Consider the following 26950-nt stretch of genomic DNA (forward strand, 5'->3'; position numbering starts at 1 on the left):
AAGTGGCTGGACTCCATTCAGTCTTCAGGAGCTTAAACACCCCTGGAAATCCAAAGCACAAAGGCTTGGATTCCCCTCACAGCAATCATAGAAATGTAGGACTGGAAGGGACCTTGAGAGGTCATCAAATCCAGCCCCCAGTGCTGAAGCAGGACCAAGTAAACTGAGACCATCCCTGACAGATGTTTGTCCAACCTGTTTTTAAAAACCTCCAATGATAGGGATTCCACAACTTCCCTCGAAAGACTATTCCAGAACTTAACGACCTTTATAGTTAGAAAGCTTTTCCTAATATCTAACCTAAATCTCCCTTGCTGCAGATTAAGACCATTATTTCTTGTCCTACCTTTGGTGGATAAGGAGAACAACTGATCACAGTCCTCTTTATAACAGCCCTTAACATATTTGAAGACTGTTATCTGGTTCTCCCTTGGTCTTCTTTTCACTAGACTAAACATACCCAGTTTTTTAACCTTTCCTCATAGGTCAGGTTTTCTAAACCTTTTATCATTTTTGTTTCTCTCATTGGGAGTCTCTCCAATTTGTCCATCTCTTTCCAAAAGTTTGGCACCCAGAATTGGACACAGTACTGCAGCTGAGGCCTCACAAGTCACAAGCAGAGCAGGACAATTACCTCCTGTGTTTTACATATGACTCTCCTGTTAATACACCCCAGAATGATTTATTGAATTTCATCTTGTTGAATTCAGACCAATTATCCAATTTGTAATGGTCATTCTGAATTTTAATCCTATCCTCCAAAGTGCTTGCAATCCCTCCCATCTTGGTGTCATCTGCCAGTGTTATAAGCATTCTCTCCACTCCATTATCCAAGTAATTAATGAAAATATTGAATAGTACTGGACACAGGACCAACCCATGTGGGATCCCACTAGATACTCCCTCCCAGTATGACAGCGAACCATTGATAACTATTCTGAGTATGGTCTTTAGAATGTTGTGTACCCACTTTATAGTAATTTAATCTAAACTGCATTTCTCTAGTTTGCTTATGAAACTGTCATGTGGGACTGTGTCAAAAGCTTACTAAAATTAAGATATATCACATCTACTGCTCCCCCATCCACTAGGCCAGTAACTCTGTCAAAGAAGGAAATTAGGTTGAGTTGGCATGATTTATTCTTTACAAATCCATGCTGGCTATTCATTATAACCATATTAACTTCTAGGTGCTTACAAACTGATTGTTTAATAATATGTCCCAGTACCTTTCTAGGTGTTATGCTGACTGACCTATAATTCCCTGGGTCCTCTTTGTTCCCCATTTTAAAGATAGGTTCTATGTTTGCCCTTCTCCAGTCTTCTGGGACCTCACCCATCCTCTACAAGTTCTCAAAGATAATTGCTAATGGTTCTGAGATTGCTTCAGCTGGTTCCTTAAGTACCCTAGGATGAATTTCATCAGGCCCTGCTGACGTTAATACATCTAACTCATCTAAATATTCCTTAACCTGTACTTTCCCTATTTTGGCTTATGTTCCTTCCCGCTTCTTGTTAATATGAATTGGATTGAATATCTGGTCACCATTAAGCTTGTTAGTGAAGACTGCAGCAAAATAGGCATTAAACACCTCGCTCTTCTTGATGTCATTTCCTTCATTTTCTCTTGCTCTAATGACTTTAAAGAACCTGTTCTTTTTGCCTTTTATGTCCCTGGCTAGGTGTAACTCATTTTGTGCCCTAGCCTTTCTTCTTTTGTCCAAATGAAATTAATAGGCAGCAGGTTTAAAACAAATAAAAGGAAGTTCTTCACACAGCGCACAGTCAACCTGAACTCATTGCCTGAGGAGGTTGTGAAGGCTAGGACCATAACAGGGTTTAAAAGAGAACTGGATAAATTCATGGAGGTTAAGTCCATTAATGGCTATTAGCCAGGATGGGTAAGCAGGGCTGGCTTTAGGCCGATTCCCCCGATTCCCTGGAATCAGGCCCCGTGTCCAGGCCTAAGAGGACCCCACGCCTTAGGCGCCTTTTTAATTTTTTTATTTTTTTTACATACCCACCAGCGGTCTGGGTCTTCGGCAGCACTTCAGTGGCGGGGAGTCCAGAGCGAGTGAAGGAGCCCCCGCTGCCGAAGGGCCGCCGAACACCCGGACCGCCACCAGGTATTCAAATCGGGCCCTGAAGTTCCTAAAGCCGGCCCTGTGGGTAAGGAATGGTGTCCCTAGCCTCTGTTTGTCAGAGGGTGGAGATGGATGGCAGGAGAGAGATCACTTGATCATTACCTGTTAGGTTCACTCCCTCTGGGACACCTGGTATTGGTCACTGTTGGTAGACAGGATACCGGGCTGGATGGACCTTTGGTTTGACCCAGTATGGCCGTTCTTATGTATTCTTATGTTATAAGCTTGTGCTTTGCTTTTGTATTACTCCTTAGCAATTTCTCTCTGTTTCCACTTTTTGTAGGATTCCTTTTTGATTTTTCAGGTTATTAGAGCTTTTGATGGCACCATATTGGCCTCTTACTGTTCATTCCATCTTCCATTCAGATACAGATAGTTTGCAGTTGTGCCTTTAATATTGTCTCCTTGAGAAACTGTCGGATCTCCTGAACTCTTTTTCCCCTTAGATTTTCTTCCCATGGGACCTCACCTACTGAGTCTGTTAAAGTCTTCTTTTTTGAAGTCCACTGTCCTTATTCTGCTGCTATTATTCCTGCCTTTTCTTAGAATCATGAAATCTATCATTTCATGATCATTTTCACCCAAATTTCCTTCCAGCTTCAGATTCTCTACCAATTCTTCCCTGTTGGGGGAAGTTTAAATCAAGTTTAAAATGACTGGCTACTTCCTCCACTTTCTGGAACAAAAATCTGTCCCCAGTACATTTTAAGAAATTAATGGAAAATTTGTGGTTTTCCTCAATTACTACCAGGTCCTATGTTTTAGATATTTCTGTTGTTTGTTCTAGAAATGCCTCATCCATCTCTTCTTCCTGATTTGGTGATCTAAAGTAGACCGCTATCCTGACATCACCCCAATTTTTACCCCTTTTAATTTTACCCAGAGACTTTCAACTGGTCTTCTTCACACCTCCTTCTGGACCTCAGAAGAAGTATATAATGGAACCCTTCCTCCCTGTTCATCCTGCCTGTCCATCCTGATCTAGCTATACCCCTCTATATGACTATTCCAGTCTTGACACTTACTCACACTTACTGTGAGGCCAATTAAGCGATAATTTAGTTTATGGACTAATACTTCCAGTTCTTCCTTTTTATTCCCCATACTCCTTGCATTTGTGTAAAGACAATCCTAGTGGGTGGCCAGGAAAGGGTGCTTGCTAGAATCTGTCATGGTGACCTCATAGTTACTAACCTCCCAAAAAAGAGACAGTGCCAACTGAAGTCCGTGGTGGTGGTGGATGGTAAATACTACAGACCTTTCTTTGAGTATACAGCAACACAAGCCATGGATCTGATCAGGGTGCAGCATCAGAATGTTATAGCTGCAAAAGGGACAATGGAGACCATTTAATTGCTGAAATGTTTTCAAAGCTGTGACTTGAAGGAAAGCTGTAACTTAGGTTCCATTGTGGGCGCCAACAATTTTTCAAGGCTTATTTTGTATTTGTACATTAAATAATACAAAAAACATCATATTTAATATTACATAATATATGAATCCATAAGATAAAAAGGGTAATTTTACATGTAAAAGGTATTAATTAAATTATTCGGCAATTACTTTTTCACCTTACCATGTGAATTTGCTCTTTTTTATCTACCTGTAAGAAAAATTAAGGAGTTTTTACAAAATAAATATCATAAACAGTTTTCATCTTATTTATTTAAAAAAAGTTAAACATTGTTGAACTGCTGGTCCAAATATATTTATTATTCTTACTTTAACATAGAATGAAACCTGCCGCCCCAGAGTTCTCTGTCCCCGGCAGGTGCGGGGCCACGGCTTCTCTCCAGCTTTGAAGCCGGAGAGAAGCCACGGCCCAGCACCTGCCACGGACAGAGAACACCGGCACCTGCAGCCCTGGAGAAGCCGGAGAGAAGCCGCAGCCCCATGCCTGCCAGGGACAGAGAACGCCGGTGCCCGCAGCCCCGGAGTTCTCTGTCCCCAGCAGAGGCCAGGCCATGGCTTCTCTCCGGCTTCGAAGCCGGAGAGAAGCTGCAGCCTGGCGCCTGCCGGGGACTGAGAACACTGGCGCCTGCAGCTCCAGAGAAGCCGGAGAGAAGTCGCAGCCCCGTGTCTGCCAGGGACGGAGAACACCAGCGCCCGCAGCCTGCAGCCCTGGAGTTCTCTGTCCCCGGCAGGCGCAGGGCCGTGGCTTCTCTTCCCTGCTGGGCACTAGGCAGGCGCACATAAATGCCCTGGCGGGCGCCATGGCACATTGGGGACCACTGCTCTAACTCATAGGAAACTGCAGCTCACCTATACAGAGTTTGTACTGTGCAGTGAGACATACAATGAAAGGGGCATAGCAGTAGGATGGTTTATGGACCACAACAGGATAGGAGATATGGGAGAAGGGAAGCGACAAATGGAAGGTTTTTTTCTAACAAGCTAACCATGTTGATATTCTTGAACCAAGAACATAGGCTGTCTTTCTAACAAGCTGGAGGTGTCAGTTAAAGCTTTCCTTCTGATGCTTTCATTGACATTAATTTGGTTGATATCCCAAAGTTTCCCTGACCTTGGCAGTGTAACACTGGACAACTTTACATAGTATGAATGTTTTCCTATATGTCAATGATAGAGCTGCTGAACATCAAAGCTATCCCTTAGAGAGATCACATCTGTTTTATCCACTGTGCCTTCAAATTTGCGAAGGTGAGCAAACTGAGAACTGGATACCATGGCAGATGGATTTCCGCCACCAGCACCAAGTGTTTCAGAATTCAAAACAAAGCAATAACAGATGCAGGAGTATCCAGTCCCTTTATTTTTGGTCATATTATATTTTCATCCCTTTGGAGGCTTCTTAAGGGCCTGATCGAAAACCCACTGACTAAGGGCCATGCTTCTCCACCTTTTCAGGTTGGCAACCGCTTATTTGAAGTCAAAACATTTTGCAGCCCCCTTATATTTACTATAATATTAAAAATGTATGGATGATAATAAGCCTATATAATTCACATGTGTGTGTTTTGGGAGGCCAACAGAGAATACTTGACATTGAACAGTCAGGGTGTGCTTTGCTTTAGGTTGTAATATATTTTCAATGCTGCACAACCCCCCAGTGGCCTTTTGTAGCCCCCTGGGAGTCATGACCCACCAGTTGAAAAACACTGAGTTAGAGTGAGCTTTGGCTCAGGTCCTAAATACTGCTTCTTCCCTAGTTTGCCTTCACAGGAAAGTCCCTGCCATGTTCTCTCTGGCAAGCCGGACCTAAATCCTGCTGCAAAGTCCCTGGCTTCTGCAGCACTCTGGTGTGGCGAGCTGGAAATTCTACTGCAGCTTCACTGAAATTAAAAGAATGGCAGTTACTGATGAATTAACTGTGAAAATGAATAACACAGTCAGGACAGTAGTCCCTGTGTTTTTCATTTTGATACGAAATTCAATGTATTCTGTCCTGTCCCTAGGTTTTCTGTATGCCACAGACCTTTGTGCTGACAATAACTGCAGGGTAAAAGCTGTTAGGAGCAAAGCTGGAGGTTTCGGCAGCTGAGTGAGGACACTTGGGACTCTAGACACCTGGGGAGGCAATATGGGATTGTGCAAGAAGGTGGGTATTTCTGCTCAAATGATCAGCAGTGAACTAGTTAACATTTATATTGTGATCTTTAGGTTTTGGGATTAACAACCCATGGAGCTGTGTGAGGCAATTTTGTGTTTTTTTCCAAACCACTCTTTCAGGTTTTGTGCAGACTCATGCACACAACCTCGCATTGGTTTACACTCGGTTCATATTTTCAAGGTCATCGGTGATGGCTAGAAAAACTTATTTTAAAGGAAAAATTAAATTCAGGAGCACCATCCTGCAGTGAGGGTGGAGCCTGTGGCAAAATCCATAGATGTGAAATTGCAGAATGCACGGGGGGCTTGACTACAGAACCCAGTGTGGGTTGTTTCTTACATTACAAGGTTGACAGGTGGGCTAATACATATAGTGCAGTCAGATCCTCAGATTCTCACCTGTTCACTTCACAACAGCTACTAAGTCCTTGCCATGCTCGGCAGAGCTGTTCTGAGCTTCTTCAATATAACTTGGCATTATGTGTTCCTATTCAGAGGGTGGGAAGTGGTTTAGACTGATACCTTAACACAGCCTGAAACTCCAGACAACAAGCTGGATCCTTTTGGTATTTCAAAGTCAAGAAGGTGAAGTAATTTGAATGGAGGAAAAGTGTTCGTAACAGATAAGTGATCAAACAGAGTAAGGGCCCAATCATCAGCTGGTGTAAATTGGCTCCACTGAAGTCAACAGAGCTATGCCATTTGAAAATCTGGCCATTTGGACCTTATTTTGAAACATGGGCACCTAAAGTAAGTACCCAAATGCCATTTGGGAGCCTCAATACATGTTTTAGGCCACAGATCATGTGCCCAGATCATGTGCCCAAACGGAACACGTGGTATATCAGCCTGTGTTCCAGGTGCCGACAAAATGCAGCATCCCAACACAGCAGTAAAGCAACTGCACTTTATACATGTGCCCTCAAAGTGCAGGTCCAAAATCCGGCCATGCAAGAATTCAAAGGGAGGAGGAAAAGTAAAGCAGTCCAAGTGATCCAAGTGCCTTCAGAGCCAAACACTGTTATCCAACTGAAGTACAGTAACACTGTCAAATACAGCACGGGAACAATCGTGGGAATGTCACAAACCCTTTGTCAGAAGCAACGCTAAAGCAAGTGAAACAGAGGTTGGGTATGAAAACCTGACAATGTCTAAAACCTTTGGGAAATGTTCTGCTTAGAGAAATTCTCCTTAGCTATCATTTTTCTGTGCCTCTCCTCCCTGTCTTTTTTGTTTCGGTTTGGTTTGGTTTTTTTGTTCAAAAATTATTATTCCTAGAGCTATTCATAAGGAAACAGGATCTTGTTTCTAAAGAGTTCATCTGCTCCTGCTGCTTTTTCTTCATTTGAAGTCATTGACAACACAATTAGTTGCTGTGTCCCAGGCAGCATTATAACCTTAAAGGGTGAACAAGATGCACCTGAGGATGGGTGTGCCCCTTGACTCTGTTGTAGCACAAAATCTGTGATACCACTCATGGCAGAGCCTAGGTTCCCATTCAGAGACAGGAAAACTGTGGGGAGGAAGGAATAAACTACTGGAAGCTACCCCTGTATAATAATTCCCCCCGGGTGAAACCAGAACCCAAACTAAAATCTACCTCCCTGCCATTTGACACTGTCTGCCTATGAAGAGCATTTTATCCTCCCCCTCCCCCGATTGAAGACACAGAGCTTGATGCCTTTAACCTCACAGGTCCAGTTCACTCTATGACAGACTCCTTTACTGTGGGATGGAGCATCCCTGGCCTCACCAGTCAGGTGGTTGGGCTTCTGAACTAAAATGCACTTCTTAAATCAAACGTGTGTGGATAAGATTATTGAGTCTGTTTCCCTGTTTGCAGTGCTGAGGACTTAAGGAAAGTATGAAAACACCATGGCTTGCATTTGTTTTGTAAATGAACTGCTCTCCATGAAAAAGCGAAAGAGCGTTGTAACAGGGTGGCTTGCCCGCAGGTTGGAAAGCCTGGGGCTAAGCCACCCCCCCCCCCATTGCAAGAGGAGCCCCACCTGAGAGGATTCCCATATAAAAGGCAGTAGGAAGCTGCAAGGAGGGGTGTGGTTGAGAGAGGAGCTGATACTGCCAGAGGCAGGAAGCCTGGCACTAAGCTGGAAAAGCTTAGGAAACTGCAGCTATCCCTGTAGGGAGCTGTAAGAAGACATCTGAGTTAGTAGCGGGAAGGCACCAGCTGAGAAAATCTCTGGAAAAAAAGACAAACTCCAGGCAGGAGCACCTGGGAAGCTGACAGACAGACTGACCGACCCTCAGGGAGAAGAGGCTGTGTCCCGATGAAACCGGGATAAAGACTGTGAGAGTTTGTTTTGTGCTATGGGATGAGAGACACTGAACCATGGGTTGGGCCTGAAGGGCCAATCTGTACCCAGAAGAATAAATAAACGGGATCTCATGTGGGGACTATTTCAATTACCTTTGAACGATGAGTTCTTAAATGGGCCCTGTAAAGTGAAGAGGAAATAGAGGCAGGATGGCCACAGAGGAAACCCTAGCTACAAGGGGGCACTTGGGAAGCAAGAAGTAGCCGCTGTGCTACGAGCACTGAGATAACAAGGAGGGACTAGTCACTCCCACAACGTATATGTACCCGTGGCTGAGGATTTGACAGACAGCTGTTTGCTTTTGCAGAACAGAGGCAATTAGAAAGAAAAACAGATTAGCTGACATGAAACAAAGTTCTTCTTAACTAAAAGAGGGAAGGAGAGAGACCGAAAATATGTTCCTGGTCCTAATCCTAAATCCTACATGAATGTGCAGGGGCATAAGGCAAAGGAAATACTGCACGCCTTGGATCCAAGTAATCTAATCCCTGCAGTGGAGTGAAGTGGAGCAGCTGGCTTTGTCTGAAATTCCTTCCCACACACCATGCAGTAGTAGTTAGCATCAGGTTCTACATGTATATCAGGGCTCTGCAACACAGGTTGGGCGGTGGGTTCCTCTCATTGGGTCCAGCCTGCCACAGAGCATTTTTAAGTCAGCAAAGCCCTTGTAACTGAATTCAGGCTTTGCTCACTTTTTCAGGAAGATAATTCCTTGCAGTGTTGTAATACTTTTCATCAAAGGATGCTCCAGTTAATGTTTTCAAATGTGCCCCGGTGACTTAGGACTTGACGTCCCATTTTCAAAAGTGACATAGGTACTTAGGGCAAGATTTTCAAAGGTGATGGGATTTTAGTGTGCCCAATTTGATAAACAGGCCTGATTTTCAGAAGGTGCTGAGAAATCCCTTGTGAATCAGATCCATTTATGGTGTCTGAAGTCGGCCACTCAGAAACTGAGACACTTAAAATTAATAAGGAGTACTTGTGGCACCTTAAAGACTAACAAATTTATTTAAGCATGAGCTTTCGTGAGCTAAAGCTCACTTAAAATTAATAGTCACTCTTGAAAATCGTGCTATTAGGATCCTAAATCCTACTGATTTAGGAGTTTTAAGGTTCCTAAGTACTTAAATCACTTTTGAAAATGGGTTTTAGTTGCCTAAGTCACCTATGTATTTTTGAAAACATTACCCCAAGTATTTAATTAAGCCACATGATGCCCCATGAAATAGTAAAGTCATAGATAGGGATGTCTATATTCAAGACTGAAATGCAGCCACCTTTGGGGTGAAATGGGGTAGCTATTTAACAATCTAATGCAACATTGCATGAATTGATAAGTGAAGAAGACCATTGTATCTCATTGAAAAGGCAAGGCAAATCTCTTAGGGGATTATAATTAGTTGAGTAGGAATTTGTACACAGGGCTTATATCCCTTCTCTTACAAAACATGCCATCAGATCCTGCATGACCACAGGTGGCCAGATATTTAGACTTACATTTCATACATTGGATGGCACTTTCAGCAGCACAGTGCTTCTGACCTTATGCAGGGGCAGTGATTTGGTGCTGCCTCAGGGGGAAAAGTGCCAAGCACGCTGAGCGGTGCTCTGTGGAGGTCATCTACATATAAAACTATCCCTCAGTAGATTTTTATTTCAAAGTTTGCCATGAGTTGCCTCCTTAAGACCTAACCATCTTGAGAACCCTTTTAAACAAATGAGTCTTTCTAATGGGATTAGAGTGTCAGATACACAGAGTGAGACTCTCCAAAGTTGTGCATTCTTCACTGTCTCATTACAAGCAAGGAGCATTATTAAATATAACCTACCTCCATTACCCTCCCTTTAACCAACATTACATTTTGGATGCAAAGCCAATGAAGTCAGCTCTTAAGCTGCTTCCTTAGTTTGCATCATTGCAAAAAAAAATAATAAGGCATCACAGGTGTGCATGAATTCTCAAAGCTTAAAATAGAGAGGAACGATAGTCCAGTGATTAGGGCTAACATAGGATTTGGGAGACGTGGATTCAAGCCCCTGCTCTGTTACAACCATCCCACACCTGCAACTTAGCTGAATCATGCAGACCTTGGACAAATCACTTAGGGCTTGTCTACACTTAAAATGCTACAACAGCACATTTGCGCCACTTCAGCGCTTCAGTGTAGACATTACCTATGCTGATGGGAGGGGTTCTCCAATCAGCATAGTTAATCCACCTCCCTGCGAGGCGGTAGCTAGGTCAACAGAAGAATTCTTCCATTGACCCAGCACTGTCTACACTGGGAGTGGGTCAGTATAGCTACATCTCTACATTTCACACCACTGAGAGGTGTAGCTATACCAATGTAAAATCCTAACATAGACCAGGCCTTGGTTTCTCTGGGCTTAGGTTCCTGATCTATAAAATGGGGTAATCTCTTCCTCTGCAGGGCGTTGTGAGGATAAATACATTAAAGATTGCACAGTGTTCAGATTATGGTAATGAGAGCTATATAAGTACCTAAAATAGATAATTTGTGCTGGATCACCAGCTACCGTGGATCAGTGCACTCCACTGAAATCAGTGCAGCAACCCTAATTTGCACTAGATGAGAATATGGCCTTTAACTTTTAATTTTCTTTCTTTTGTCAGTTTCTGTTACAACCCTTAATTTATTAAATTGCCCCAGGGCCAGAAAGGGGTGGCATCTCAGATGGGTTTTTATGAAATTTCTTTATTTAAAAAGAAGCCTTCATACATTCAAAAGCATGTATTAATTACTGAAGCAATTGGGTAAACACCATTCATATTTAGGCTGAAGGATTTTGTTCAAATCTCTCTGTTTGCATGATAGAACTAGAAGGAGCCATTCTGCTCCATCAGATACGGTTAAACTGTGTTAAGGTGGCTTTTTTAAAAAAATGTTTAATTAAAAGATCCCATAAGCTGCAGATCTACTCGCCATTAAATATGGCTGGCTTGCATTTTCACAATGACTAATGATTTTGGGTGCACTGATTTTTGGGTGGTAATTTGAGGCACCTTAAAAAGACCTGTTTCCAGAAGGTTCTCAGGACTTTCTGAAAATCAGGTCCCTTTAAAGCATCTCATGTTGGGCACCCAAAAATAGAAACACCCAAAATCACTAATCACTTTTGAAAATGTAGGCTGGATTTGTATTTATCTTTAATGTTGTTTGCACAGTAGACTTCAGTAATCAATTGGCTGATTGGCCCTAACTTGACACCAGCTACTGTTATCAGATCTGGGAAATCCTCCAGATGCTAATAACTCTGCTCTCTTCATTTTGCCCAACCCAGTGGATGTGGCTGAGTTTCCTTCTCAGTATACGGTAGTGGCGACACAGAGGTAAAGGAGCTGGTTAAGACCCAGTCTAGGGAAGACTGAGGTGATGTTGTTGCAGCAAGCAACTGGAAGAGATTGTAAAGATTCTGTCAGCCCCTCTGACTGAAGGTGGGTGGCTGCCAGTTTTCAGTCATGTTAAATTCTCATCGCCCTTTCTCCCTGATGTGAACCTTGCTATATGCACTCAGGCCTTTGTAACTTGAAGGCATTACTGCAATGCACACTATACGGGGGTACCCCTTAAATCAATTCAGAGACTGAAGTGGGTATAGAAGACAACATGTAAGGATCCAGGAGTGAGGGCCCCCAGTTTCGGCTGTGGGACCCTGGGTCTCTGACACACTGTTGTCGCCAGCAGGTGAGACAGACAAAGCAGCACCTCATTAATCCTGGAAGGTCAGGCCCCACAGGAAATCCTATTAGGGCTCCCAAGGTTTGGGGTCACCTGATTGGCTTGCACCTACTACTTAAACCAGGAAGTGATCCAGGTGGGAGGTCCAAGCAACTGTGCAGATTCCTTGTTGCTGCCACATCGACCCTATTCTTTGACTCCTGCAATCTGCATCCAACTCTGTTCCTGGTTCCTGCCTTCCTCCTGACCTCATTCCCAATTCATTCCCTGCTCCATTCCTGCCCCATACCTCGTCTCTGGTTTCTGCCCCTATGCCTCACTCCTGACTATTGGCTACCAATTCTGGCTCTGACCCTTGGCTTGACTCTTAACTGTGGCTCAGACTCCTGGTTCCTGATGCTGGCTCTTGCTTTTGGCACTGTTCCTGCCCTTTGAGTGCCACTGCCATGGCCACTGGGCATGACCGCCACTGCTCCAACCAGTAGATCAGACCCCTACAGCCTGGGTCCTAACACAGCAGTCCACTTGTTAAGCAATGAGTCTCATCATGAGCCCACGATGGCAGCATTCCAGAATCTGCACTGGTTGGCTGGCAGTTTCTGGGTGGATTTTAAGATGTTGGTCCTGGCCTATCAAGTCCTAAGTGGCTTGGATCTGGCCTACCTGAGACACTGTGATCAGCAGAGGCCCCTGAGCTACAGGAGTGGTGGTATACATGAGAAGAAGTTGCTGGCATGGCTTCTCAACCCCTTAGTCGAAAATAGCCTGAATTTGTTCATCTGTGAGACAAGCTGAAAAGCTCATTTTTTATTATCATCATCATTATTATTTTACTATTATGATAGCACCTAAAGGCTCCAATTGAGATCAAGGCCTGGTTGTTCTAGGCACTGTACAAATACATAGTGAAAGACGGTCCCTTATAATCTAAGGGTGAAAGTCTGACCACATTAAAGTCAATGGTAAAACCCCTAGTGACTTCAATGGGGAGTGTACAGAATTTCACTCCAAGTAGACCAGACAGACAACTCCATGTTGATGATCCTTAGCTGCACATTTCCTCACCCTCACGGGTTTTCAACCTGCAGCCCTGGTTCAACTCTCCCACTCACCAAAAGGGCCACACACTTGATTTGGTCTTCACCAAGCATTGCTTTCATTATTTCTCTTGTCTCTCTGTTTCTCTGTCTAATGATCACTTGGTTCTTCAGCATCACCCATCCCCACCCCACCCCCTGCCCTCGACACACACACCCTGTCCCTTGGCCATTCCATGACTTCTGGACCATCACTGCTGCTGCTATGTCAGCTGTTCTCAGCCTTCTCCTTCCTGCCCTCTCTTTCCTTTCTCTCATGTATATGGTCACTGAGTGTCTGTATGCTTCACTATCCTCGACCCTTGACTTCTCCCCTCTCTCCTATTGTGAGGTCTGCCCTGCCATCCCCTAGCCCTAGACCACCCCCAATATCCACTTCCTCTGCTCCTGCATGTCCTTGGCAGAAATCCTGTGATGAGGATAACTTCTTCCATTACAAACTCATTCTCTCCTTTTTCAGTTCTGCCATCTTCCTAGCTAATGTCTCTAACTTAATTGAATCCCACACCTGCAATCCTAGTGCCTTTTTGAGACCTTTGACTTCAAATCCTCCTCCCCTGCTGCCTTGACTTCTCTCTCCACACAAGATCCCGTGAATTTCTTTCAAGGGAAAATGGACAAAATATAATGTAACCTCCCCCTCTCATCTATTTTTCTTTCTCCCCTCTCCCCTAGAACTCTCTTCTCAGTCACAGATGCAGAAGTTTTTCATTTGCTGTCCTCCTCTCACCTCTCCATTTGTCCCTGAGACTCCATCCCCCCTAGCCAATATCCTTTTTTATGCCCACTTTCATTCCCCTACTTTATTCATCTCCTTAACCTCTCACTCTCTGTATTCCCCAATTAAAAAAAAAATAAGGACCAAAAAAGTGCCATGGTGGCTAAACAACAGAGTAAAAGAGGAGGTTACAGGCAAAAAATCATCCTATAAAAATTTGAAGTCAAATAATAGTGAGGAAAATAGAAAGGACCATAAACTCTGGCAAGTCAAGTATAACAGTATTGTAATGCAGGTCAAGAAAGAATTCGAAGATCAATTAACTAAACTAACAGCAAATATTTTTTAAGTACATCAGAAACAGGAAGCCCACCAAACAGTCAGTGGGGCCACTGGATGATCAAGATTTTAAACGAGCACTCAAGGAAGACAAGGCCATTGCAGAGAAGTTAAAAGAATTCTTTGCATTGGTCTCCATTGAAGAGGATATGGGGGAGATCCCCATACCTGAGCCATTCTTTTTCGGACAAATCTGAGGAACTCTCCCAGATTGAGGTGTCAATACAGGAGGTTTTGGAACAAACTGATAAAATTAAATAGAAATAAGTCACCAGGATCAGATGGTATTCACCCAAGAGTTCTGAAGGAATTCCAATATGAAATTACAGAACTACTAATTGTGGTATGTAATTTATTGCTTAAATCAACCTCTGTACTAAATGACTGGAGAATAGCTAATGTAACACCAATTTTTTAGAAAGGTTCCAGATGTTATACTGGCAATTACAAGTCAGTGAACCTAACTTCAGTATCAGGCAAATTGGTTTAAACTAATCAAGAACACAATTTATCAGACACATAGATAAACATGATATGTTGGGGGAAGAGTCAGCACAGCTTTTGTAAAGAGAAATCATGCCTAGTCATTCTATTAGAATTCTTTGAGGGTGTTAACAAGCATGTGGACAAGGGTGATCCAGTTGATATATCATACTCGGACTTTCAGTAAAACTTTGACAAGGTCCCTCATCAAAACAGAAAATATCATAAAATACTGCATGCAGGTCCGGTTGCCCCATCTCAAAAAAGATATATTGGAATTGGAAAAGGTACAGAAAAAGGCAACAAAAATTATTAGGGGTATGGAACAGCTGCCATACAAGGAGAGATTAAAAAGACTGGGACTGTTCATCTTAGAAAAGAGATGACTAAGGGGAGGGATATGATAGAAGTCTATAAAATCATGAGTTGTATGGAGAAAGTAAATAGGGAATATATAACACAAGAACCAGAGGTCACCCAATGAAGTTAGGTTTAAAACTAACAAAAGGAAGTACTTATTTCACATAATTCACAGTCAGTCTGTGGAACTCATTGCCAGGGGATATTGTGATGGCCAAAAGTATAACTTGGTTCAAAAAAGAATTAGATAAGTTCATAGAGGATAGGTCCATCAATGGTTATCAGCCAAGATGGTCAGGGATGCAACCCCAGGCTTCAGATGTCCCTAAACCTCTGACTGCCGGAAGCTAGGACTGGACAACACTTGAAATTTCCCTCATCTATTCATTCCCTCTAAAGCATTTGGCACTGGTCAATGTTGGAAGACAGGATACTGGATTAAATGGACCATTGGTCTGACCCAGTATGGCCATTCTTATGTTCTTATATTCTGGTTCTTTGCTCTTCACACAAGCATGCTTTTTGTTTTTCCTATCTAAAAAAATCCACCCTTGACCCCACTTGCCTCTCTAATACTGACCCATTTCCCTTTTCCCTTCTGTCGCTAAACTCATTGAGCAGAGTTTATGATTGCTGTCTGGAGTTCCTCTCCTCCAATTCCTCCTAGATTCTCTTCAGCTTGGCTTCTTCCCTTTGCACTCCACTGAACCAATTCTCACCAAAGTCTCTGAGGACTTCTTCCAAGTCAAAGCCAGATCCACTACTCCATCCTCATCCTCGGTGACCTGAGAACCCACCTCTGAACACCATCAACAGTGCTCTTCTTTTTGAAATTGTATCTTCCCTTGGCTTCCATGACCGTCCTCTCCTGGTTCTCCTCCTACCTTTCTAATCATTCCTTCAGCCTATCCTTCAGAAGATCCTCCTCTTCCTCCTTTTCCTCTAACTTTCTATGGAAGTTCCACAGGGCGGTCCTTCGTCCCTTTATCTTCTCCCTCTACACATTATCTATGGGCAATCTCACCTGCAAACACAAATTCAGCTACCAGCTCTATGCTGATGACTGCAATGGGAATTGTGGTGCTCTAGGGTGAAATTCACTCCCCTGCAGAGACCCAGCACAAGGCCTGGCCATTACTTAATGGTGATGCATTGCTTTGAGTAAAGTTATAGCTGAACCCTGTGGGTATGTACCCTACACAACTCTCTACATGCCCAAGCAATACCGTCTACACTGCTGTTTTTAGGAATTTAGTGTCTCGCTGTCTCCCCACTGCAGGAAAAAGGTCCAGCAACTCCCTGCTGTTTGAGACTTTCCCCACCACAGGGAAAGACCCCAGTAATGGGAAAAGGCTTTGGCAGAGGAAAGCAGTTGGGAAAGGCTCCAGCAGCTCTCCACTGCAAAGTCTTTCCCCACTGCCTCACCCTGCCAGAGCCTATCACTGCTGTGTGTTAGCTACAGACCGCAGCATGGACCCAGCCTGCCTTTCACCATAATGTGTAGCTACATGTACACTGCATGCCACTGCCAGTGATGTGCAGTGTAGACGTAGCCTTAAGTAGTATTTTAGCAGTGCCTGGGCCTTGTGCTGGACATGTGCACAAGGACAACTTTAACCTTGGAGGAGACTTGAAGGTGATTGCAGTCCTGAAATCAATGGAACTTTTGCCACTGGAGCAGGATCAAGCCCTCAGTGAAGTCCGCTTCATACAGATGGAGTAATAGGAAAATTGTTTTGATTGTTTTTAAATAAAATATCATTAGATTGCTTTAAATTTATGAAGAATCCAGGAAAAACGAATGTCCTTATTCACCTGGCAAAACACTGATTTTAAAAAAAATAGCCAATTTCAAATAACTGCAGGATACTGCAATTTTTTTAACAGACATAAATCTTTCTACTCCTATACGTACCCGCAGTAGCTGCTCATCAGACTTTTCCAACTGCCTATAAATAATCCCTAGTCACCGCTGGAATGGTCTTGTTATGCCTTTCTCATTCAGTTGTGCCATGCATCTGACAAATCTAAATACAGAGTACTTTCATTTCAGAATCCTTGCACATTATTTGCTGTGGAGTTAGCCTGCACAGGAATTAGATTTTCTTTTTTGTTTCTGTGTTGGCATGGGATAAAAATACTCACAATAAAGTGTTTAAAAATAGGATTTAATATGACCGCTGTGTATGTTGGGGGGCAAAACATTAAGGTTATTGCCATATTTTTCTATAACTGGATTCCAGTGGCAGCAAGCGGAGACCAGACCAGACAGTTTTAATTGGCAGTCTTCCAAACACATGATGAAAGGTCCTCTGAGTAGTAATTGTCTAAGTGGAATGATCTCAGGTTATTGTGTAACTTCTTCATATGTGGTATTGTAGCTGTATTATGAAATGATTTAATCTTTTTTCCCCCGTTCTTGTTTCCCTTACTGCTCAATACAGAGGGAGCTTCCAAAGTTGCCATCTGATACAGACTCAAGAGGCTCTGTTTTCCTTTTGGGTTATTATGAGTCAAACACAATAGGATGTAATCTGATTACTGCAAAGGCAGGAAATAAACTCCTCCCTCTCCCAATCATGTCCCACACTGAACTGACAGTTCTGTGCATTAAGGGTCTTTGCTTGCTGGCTTGTTTTTTGCTTTCCACTAGAGAATAATTACTGAAGGATGGACCACTGGTCCAAGATGGTATAGTGACTCCTAAGTCCAAAGTGAGTGCAGCAACAGTGCTGTAAAATTCATTCTTCCTGGAAGAAACCTAGATTATTCAGATGAATGAAAATGAAATTAATTTCCTGCTACTTAGACACTAGAAAGGCTTTCAAGATCAATGGTAAAATCCTGGCCCCACTAAAGTCAATGGGAAAGATTACACCCCAAGACAGAACAGAATCAGAGGCCCAAACGCTTACTCTCATAAGTGGGCCTTACTCCCAAAAGTGGTCCTATTGTATCAAATGGGACTATTCATGTGAATAAAGGTAACTCATGTGAGTAAAATTTAGCAAATGGGGTCCCAGGTTTGTATGCTTGAATGCAATACTCTTTTTATTGGCTATATTTTCTGTTGTCTTCATTATTCTTTTTATTTATATAAATAAAGAGTATAAATTAATTGCCCCTTTTTGTTGAAGTTGTAAAATGTTCTTATACCTTTGATCTGCCACATTTGTCAGCTCCTTTGTGTGTGGGCTTAATTGTGGAAATATGTTTTAATTCATTGCACGCTAATCCAATTGTTTTGTTTAGAAATCTTCCAGCTGGATTCTATGGGAAGATATAAAAATAAATGGGGAAAATATAAATATGAGGAGCTTTTATATGCATTATTATTTATTACTGTGTACTAAAAGAAATCTCAAGTAGCACATTTTCAGTTGCGCCAAAGCCACACATAAGATTTTGATATATTTCAAAAAATGAAAAATAATAAAGAAAGAAAAGAATTAGGGAATTGGTCTAGAATTCCAGAAATAGGATTGTTTTTAAAGACACTGATGTCTGAATATTCCAAAGTCTTTCATGGGTCCCAATCTTGCATCTGATCTGCACTTACAACTCTCATCAATGTCAATGGTAATTCCACAGCTGGAACACTTGCAGGATATTTTCAAAGATAGTGAGCAGACCATTAATATGGCCCATATCCAGCAGTCCTTTCTTAGGCAACACTACCATTGACAGTAGTGGAAGTTTTGCCTGGGGAAAGATGCCGGACTTAAAATACTATCCATCTTTGAAAAGAACTCTTAACAGCATTTATATTTGGCTCTGTACAGTACTATATGCAATATTCGGAGCCGGAACCTGCATTGGTTTATACAATTCATAAACAGGAACACTGTCTGAAAATGACATTTGTGCAGAGGGGCAGCACAAGGTTGCTGCACCACTTAAATGCTCCAAATGGTTTTACATGGTGCTGGCCCTCTGCCCAAGGGGAGATTTCACCAGTAGTGCATATGCAGCCCACTTGTGGTATTTGACTACTGCAGGCATGGTAAGAGGTCATTCAGAATCCTTCATGTTCGCACATGGCATGCTGAGCCCAGCTCCTACACACTCAGTTTCTACTACTGGAGGAGACTCTGTGATGGGAGATTAATCATCCAAGGATCATGAATATGTCAGAGTGCCTCGTTTTGGACCCAGCACTGTTCTTTACACCTGACAGCAGTGGAAAATACACTTACACCACATTCACTATATTACAACAGAACCTAGAGAAATGCAGGAATACCTGCCCTCAGGACATGGAACTGGGACGCTATTTGATTGCCCATATAAGGATGGCCTATACACATATATATTGAATACCTTTTGCAGTGATAGCTGGATACAAAGATTTTTAATGGATTTTTAAAAAATTGTTCTTTGATATTTTTGTATCATATATAGATATATAAAGATAGCTATACTGTAGCATGATGATTGAGAATTTATTTTTGAGTAAGGTAAAGCTTCATATTGCTAACTTGTTGTAATCTTTACTTTTCTGTGTTTTAATTCTTAAAGTTCTAAGGCAATGCAACCCCCTATTCTTAAAAATAATGAGCTAGTATTACGCTGAATAATGACTCAGAGTTGTTATATAGATGTATCCTCAATCAAAATAATCCCCCATTTCACTGTAATATTGACACTTGACTTAAAAGAACCTCCCTCCTTTTACCTCTCCCTTTTCACCCACACAGAAAAAGCTAAAGGTGTACTGCAAAGCTTTAAAAGATAAAGACAAAATATTGTTTAAGCTCACAAATCGTGCAACAATATACACCCAATTTTCAAGCCAAATGGCAACCAACTGCATGCATATAATTGTGCAACCTACCCAAAATGCAAACCCAAATCTGATATTTGTGCACAAACATTGACAATTGCCTGGCTGGCCCTGGCGTAATCATATATCCAATCTGCAGGCATGCATTGGATACCTGAGTCCATAAATTAGGCACTTGCCTCCTTTGAATATCTGCCTCAATATGTTTAGGCTAAACTGACCACACACGAAAAATTAAAACTAGATCTTCCAAAAATCAACTCTTTCTGCAAATATTTATCTGCCTGAGGTTACAGCTGTGTGTTCTGCCATCACTAACACCTAAAACAGTGGTCCTTACACTGGTTCAGATGTTAAGTGATTTCAACAGCAATATTAGGGGAAACACAGATTCCTGAACTCAAGACGTAGCAGGCAGGCAAAAGGAGGATTGATTTTCATATATTTTGTTTTAAAATGAAATGCATTTATAATCTTTTAAACTACATTTTAAATAGACTTAGTATTTGTGAAATTTTCTGGAGACTGAAATTCACTATTTATCCTTATACCAGGCAGAGCACACACTGTAGTGCAAGCAATCCCGCGCTGCCACACCATTATGCCTCAACCCTGACCTGGAGGGATTAAAGGAATTCTTGGCTTCGCAGCTATGACTGCCAATCAGGGTGCCAAACATGATGACAGGTTTTGGATGTGGTCATTTGTCCATTACAAAATGGACTGAAGCCTCCAATCTATTTCACATAAATGACTGAACAGCCACCACATAGTAACGACTTGCTCACTAACAGCTTGGGCTAGATTTGAACTAGCAATCTAGAGGTGAAAGGCTCCATATTTCATTATGCATTTGTACTTTGTGTGCCTATGTGGTGTTATTAACCTTTTGCGGTTCACTTTTAAAATAAACAGAACTAAACTCTATATTCATAAATGTGATTAGCTCCTTCGATATTTCTGCATGTAGTATTTGTAAAGGGGAGTAGGACAGGCAAAGAGAATCACGAGAATTCTGGATAGTTAATATATTTAAAACACAAGTGATTTTAAAGATTATATTGTATAAGAAGCAATCAATTCATTTTGGGGGAAATATATTGATAGGTAATCCTCTGAATTCATCATAAGGACTACGGAGAGAAAGGATGTTTTGTTGTAGGGAATAGCATGATGGGGCCAGCAATGATGCTGTAATACTCATCTGGAACCCTAATTATCTTGCAAAAACATCCATCTTTTTTGAAGGAATGTTTAACTTAGTTGGTGTTTATACACAGCTGTTTGTGCTGCGCTCTGGATAAAAGAACCATTCAAGGCAAATTGACCATCATCCTCACCAATTCCTCAGGAAAAATAAAACAAGAACAGCACAATGATGCTACTGGCAAACATCTGTGTCTCCTTCTTGGGAGAAAACCATTCCTCTTCAGACCTTTCTTGATGAATCAGTTTTGGCACATTGAACATATTCCAAAATCTGGTTTGGAATAAGCGGCAAGCAGGCTGTATTCTCTCTCTTGCTCTCTGGCATTTCCCTTTGTTTATTGGGAGCTGACGTTTAAATTTGATGTGGCAATCAGGAATAGCGAAATACACACATGTACAGCCTGGGTAACAAAACAAACAAAAACTGGGCTGGGCCAGCAGGGTCAAATGAAGACTTTTCTAATCTGCGAATTATTAATATTGTTTACTTCTCCAGGCAGGTTCTCAGAGGGCAGCCTTATGAAAACCTCCGACAGACAGACAGACAGACTACCTTCCCTGCAAATATGTAATCATGCCATTCTAGACTCCCTCCCCTTCAAGTCTCAGTAAGGGAGAATTGGACACCTTGTACCAAACGGTTAAGCAATGGTTTGTGAGATTACACACTTCAGAACCTTACACTGCAGAACCCCCATTGCAAGGAGGGGTACATGGCTGGGAATGTCCAGCTCTGCTATGTTAGATAGTGGGGCGCTGTCAGCATAGGTGCTGGAACTGGGGTGCTGCCCTGCCCACTGGCTTGAAGTGGTTTCCATTCTACACATGGTTCACAGTTTGGTTCAATGGCTCTGGGCACCCCCACTATACAAATTATTCCAGCGCCCCTGTCAGGCGCTGTAACTCAGCCCAGCTCAGCTCATTCATTTTGCAAAGCGGCCCTTACCTTTGGCAATCAGCTCCTCCAGCTCTTGGTCGAAGCCCAGTCTGTGGCATTTCCTCCAGAGCCCCATGTTGGTTGAGTTGTACTGTCTGTTGCACTCATCGGCGGCGCTCATAGCAAAGAGCTGCCTCCTGTTCCTTGCTAAGAGGAGTTTCCCTTCCCAGCGGTCCAACCTAGATCTGCTGGCCCTCAGAGGCAGGTTGTTGTTGGAGTTGTAAATGAAGCCAGGGTCGTTTCTCCTGGTGGTGAAGCTTTTGCACCTCTCTCTGTGCTTCCTGGCGTCCGTTTCATACCAGTGGTCGGAGCAGATCGCCACCGCCAGCATGCCCAGGGCACACAAAGCTAGAGAGAGGCCGGCATAGAGCAGTAACCTTCCCGCAGCCATACCTCAGCTTCACAGCAACACCATGGACATCTTCACAACAGGCAAAGCCCTGCCACGCGAGACCCCGCGGAAACCTCCAGGAGCAGCTGCTGGGAGTCACTTGACAGCCCGTCTGCCTCCAATGTCAACAACTCGGGCGGGTTCGCATCCAAGCCGCCGGAGCCTGGAAAAGCTCTACGAAGTTCTGGCCTGGAGCCAATGCTGGAGACTCACCCGCTTCTCTTATGGCTCCACTCTTCCAGCGCAAGCATGCCAAGTGCAGACCCGGCGAGGAAATCTGAGCCTCCCACTTAAAAACGGAGGCGTACCTGTCCAGAGGTGTGTGCCCCCCGCTGCATGGGCATGGAAGGGGTCTGGGGGTCAGGGCAAATGTCCTGAATCTTCCCTTGCAGTGTCCTGAAGGCTCTGGCCGTAAGATCGGTCCACCAAGCTCTTTCGATCCGGCCAGCTGACGAAGACAGAAGGGTCCCTTTAATACCAGCGTGTGACCTGCAACATCCCAAGAGCACAGGGCTGGAGAGGAAAGTTCAACGGCTGGAAATCAGCGGATGTCAAGCAGCGGCCACGGCTATCCTGGTTGCAAGAATCAATGACTTGCCTTTTCTTTGTCAGTAGCCCGACAGGCGCATCAGCTGGTTGGCTGGATGCTTAGGGTCGGGAAGGGGAAGTGGGGAAGAAATGTGTTGTTTTAATTTCAATCCCTGGTCTGGGAGGGAGGGTCCCTCCACCGCTAATTAGGGATCCACGTTCGCAGGCGTCTTTTCATTAGCAGACTCCATGTAGGTGTGCAGCCAGTGACATCTTTGTTTCAAAACCACCTCCGCCTCTGTCCCAGCCTTGCCATTCACTAGGTGTGTTTTGTTGTCGGTGGTGCTGTCATCAGGGCAACGTAATGGATCAGTTTCTTCCCCTGACTGGCTGAAGCTGGAGAGCACCGGGGTTCTGCTCTCTCATCCACAGTAACGCAGCAGCCGCGCCGGTGCCCAGGACTCAGCGTGAGGCGGCTGGAGATGGGGGTTGGAAGAGATGCAGGATTCAGCACCATGGACCGTGCCAGCTTCCTTCAGGCAGCAATGAAAGCAGTCCTAGATCCCAGCCTTTTTTTCCCCCGCGATCTCCTCCTGTTGTTGCAAAGAGTCCTTTTTCACCGGGGCTTCAATTCGTTGGGCAGGGTTTTCCTAATACACAGACACGTTCCCCATCTGCAAAATGAAGGCAGGCAGGCAGGCAGGGCTAGGGCTGATTAAAAGGATGGTAGGGAAAAAACAACCAACCTAAGAGTGGGGGAAGGAAAACAGCCTCTAACAGTTGTCAACAGCTTTCGGTCTGCACCATTTCTCTGACATATGGCCTGATCTCCACACAGGAGCCAAGATCACTGGCTCAGCAGCTTCCTGCGATTCCTATCCCCAGCCTCAGCAGTTATATATTCAGACATTTTTTGCTTAAATTTCTATTCCCTTCTTTTCTAACGGGAATAACTCACCCATCTCGCCGAGATCTGGAGCACCAGAAGGCGAGCTGGAGTCCGCGAGCTTTAGAAATCTCATTTCACCGTTTTCAACCCAAATAAGAGCGAATCCAATCTTCTGTACACCTGGGAATCATTCCTTGTTCAAACACTGAGCCCTGCAGCCTTGGCTAAAGCCTACAGACAGAGAATACAGAGCACTGAGCCAAAAGCCAGTGATGTCACCCATGCAACGTGAGACTCATTTCTTATTTCTCTAGCCTCCTTAAAGATAAACTGCACCACTTCATAGACAGGAAACGTCTAAGTCTTGCTCTGTTAAAGGGGAGGGAAGGTAAAACCTGGATCTACCTGCACCCTGCTGGAGCCTGCTGATTTTTAACCACAAGCCCTCCAATGGTGCCACCAAAATACACAAGTGTAGCCGTGTCTTGCTGAACCAACAAAATCAACCCCCCGAACATATCCCAAGACACCAAAAACCTGGATCCAGCACCTGGATTCTACTGGCTCCAGACAAATTTTGGCCCCAGTCCCAGTTATAATGTTGAAATAGAAAACAAGTACAGTGGTTCCTACTACATCAAAAAAAATCTGGACCCTGACACATCCTGGAGCAAGCGCACCACAAAATCCCAAACCTGGCACATGGATTCAGGGGCATTGGAACAATTTGTATAGTGGGGGTGCTGAGAGCCATTGAACCAAACTGTAAACCCTGGATATGATGGAAACCACTTCAAGCCAGGGGGTGCAGTAGCACCCCAGCACCCCTAGTTCCAGCACCTATGCATGGATCCATCCAATTTTATGCCCCCCAATAGAAAACAAGTACAGGCACAACTGCTTCAAAAAATCCAGACCACGATGCACCCCAGAGCAGAAGTATTGCAAAATCGTGGATCCATATGGATCCTTGCAACTTTTGGCCCCAATACCCAAATTGTACAGTCAGAAGAGACAGAAAGTGCAGCCTTTCCCACTTTACTGGAATAATCGAGATTCTGCTGCATCATGGCCCCAGCAGCACTGCAAAACATAGATCTGGCACCTGGATCCTGCCAATTTTTACTGGTGAACTAGATAAAGAAATGTAGCAGTTCCTAGTGCACCAAACAAATTCAGATCCTGTTGCAAAGTGATGCAGCTGCATCACAAAAATGTTGATCAAGCATCTGAATCCAGCTCGATCTTACCAAATTTGGCCTCAAGCCAAAACAAATTGTAGCAGCAAAAGAGACAACAGGTGTAGCATCTCCTGTTTAACCAGAAAAATTCAGATTCCAGTCCACTGTGACTTTCAAAGCAGCCTAGTGGATTTAGATACACAGTTTACATTAATTTATGCTTAAAATTAATAAAATATATGTTTAAATCACACGGGGTGTTTGGGAAACCACAATGGAAAGAAGGTAATCTAAACCTACCTCTAATGTGATCATCCACATCTGCTAGACCAGTTCCATTGCGAAATTTCAGTGTTATGGTATGACTGGTTGTTGGCTGGTGTCTAGAAGGATCCAGATGTCAGATTAAGTTTGTTGTGGTTTCAGTGAAATAAGACATTGGATAAATATTATTCAGATGTAGAAATATAGCTCCCTTCACTGTTTATCTAAAATGTAAAACTTGGAGTATCTAGGTGAAAAATGGGCTAGACCATGCGGGATCCACATCCATATTTGGATTTTTCAAGTGATCATGTTCCAGGATATATCAAGGTGTAACAGTCTGTGCTCCTATGTTCACTCCTTTTATGAGATTATGATAAATTTTGTACAAAGTGTGCCTTCTGAGGTATCATTTGAAAATTCATAATTGGCTGACCATTATTGTCCTGGTAAAATATGTATGGCAACATTGTGTGTAAAGTTATAAGATTTCACTGTATGCTATTACTAAAACATGTTCCAAATCTGGGGAGCAGTCACAAACCAGTTCCTCAGAGACAAAAGGCTAGCCAACGCCTCAGCCAGGTGTCAGAAAAATCAAATGGACCATCACCTGGTTAAGTGGCCATTCTTTGTCAGGAAAGGGATGTGGGCAAAGAAACAGCTGGGGGTTCCTGTCTTTGTCTCCTAAACTTCAGATCGAGATGATTCTCAAAGACGAGAAATAACTATAAGAAGAGAGAGCAGATGCCCCAAATTATCTCTCCCTTTCTCTCTAGTCACAGCATTGACAACACTTAAGAACAAAGGAAGCAGCACTGGTCTGGGAGAAGGATCCTGACCTAAAGAATTCAGCCAGTAAGACTGCTAAGACATGTGGTGAGAGAGACTTTTCCTTTGAATCTATTTAGCTTGTTAAGTTAGGAATTAGTTGCAATTTACTTTTATTTTTGTAACCAATTCTGACTCTTATGCCTCATTACTTGTAGTCACTTAACATTTATCTTTCTGTAGTTAATAAATTTGTTTTATTGTTTTATCTAAACCATTGTGTTTGGATTCAAGCGTTTCGGGAGCTCCATTTGGGATAACCGGATTTGTGCATATTATTTTCTATTAATAATATGTCAGACTTTATATGAACTTGTATTTTCCAGGAGAGAGCTGGGCAGTACAAGACACAAATTTCTGGGGGTAAGCCTGGGACTGGGAATTTGTTGGTGTTGCTCTGTAGAATAATTCAAGGGTGGCTGGCCATAGCACTCATACAATACAACTGCAAGTAACTTGGGGTTCTGGAGGCTGGTGCCCTAAGTTGGAGAATTGAGGGGACACAGCTGACCATCAGTTCAGATTTCACCCAGGGTAATGTCACACAGGGATCCAATTTTCATAATGGATTAGGAGCAGCTACACTTTTGGTCTCCACTTAGACAGCAGAGGTTATGGGGTTGTGGACAAACATTTGCTGGATCCAGAATGATTCAGATGTCAGCTATGTCTTTCTAGGTTGCTTTTGCATGGGGATGTGTAAAAACCCGGAATTCACTGGTCAAAAAAGAGGGGCAACATGTGTTGTCTATTTTGATGGAACAATGTGTTGGCATGGGGACACAAATAATAGGATCCAGCTGGTGCTGGGTGTTAGACAAGTGTATTTACAGTATTATTGAGCAGCAATACACAGGTGTCTGTATTTTTACAGTGAAGTTAGAGCAGCTATGCTCCTGCTGCTGGTAGAATTTTGGGGTTTGGGCTAAAACAACCAACCTAAAAGAAGCCAAGTCCTAAACGCATGTTTTATGGTATTGTTGCACCACTTTGAAACTAGGTGGGATGAGGTGTTCACCCCAAACAAAGTAGAGCAGATTAAATTAGGTTAATTAACCTGACCAGCTCCACCTGGGGGAGAGTCAGGGCTCGACTGAGTCAGCTCAACTGAGAAGGAACAGTGGGGCTGCCATAAAGCCAGGAAGTTGGCAGCAGAAAGGGGCTGCAGTGAAAGTAGCCTGCAGTC

The 26950-nt window shown here is 43.3% G+C and overlaps 1 protein-coding gene across 4 annotated transcripts in view; it reads right to left on the minus strand.

Annotated features, from left to right (window-relative positions):
* Nucleotides 1-26950, minus strand: part of TMEM178B (transmembrane protein 178B) — a 364196-nt gene that overhangs the window by 321890 nt on the left and 15356 nt on the right. For 2 of the 4 annotated variants that reach the window (XM_039482217.1, XM_039482224.1), the window contains exons 2-3: nt 23558-23719; nt 21690-23273 (exon numbers count right to left, since the gene is read on the minus strand). In XM_039482217.1, coding sequence (XP_039338151.1) covers nt 21690-22071 — 382 coding nt within the window. In that variant the 5' untranslated portion in view covers nt 22072-23273; nt 23558-23719. Of the gene's footprint in view, nt 1-21689; nt 23274-23557; nt 23720-24969; nt 25042-26950 lie in introns of those variants that run through there. The other 2 variants (XM_039482210.1, XM_039482232.1) reach the window with 2 other exon arrangements.

Source organism: Mauremys reevesii, linkage group 1 (assembly GCF_016161935.1).
Source record: "Mauremys reevesii isolate NIE-2019 linkage group 1, ASM1616193v1, whole genome shotgun sequence".
Taxonomy (NCBI): Eukaryota; Metazoa; Chordata; order Testudines; family Geoemydidae; genus Mauremys; species Mauremys reevesii.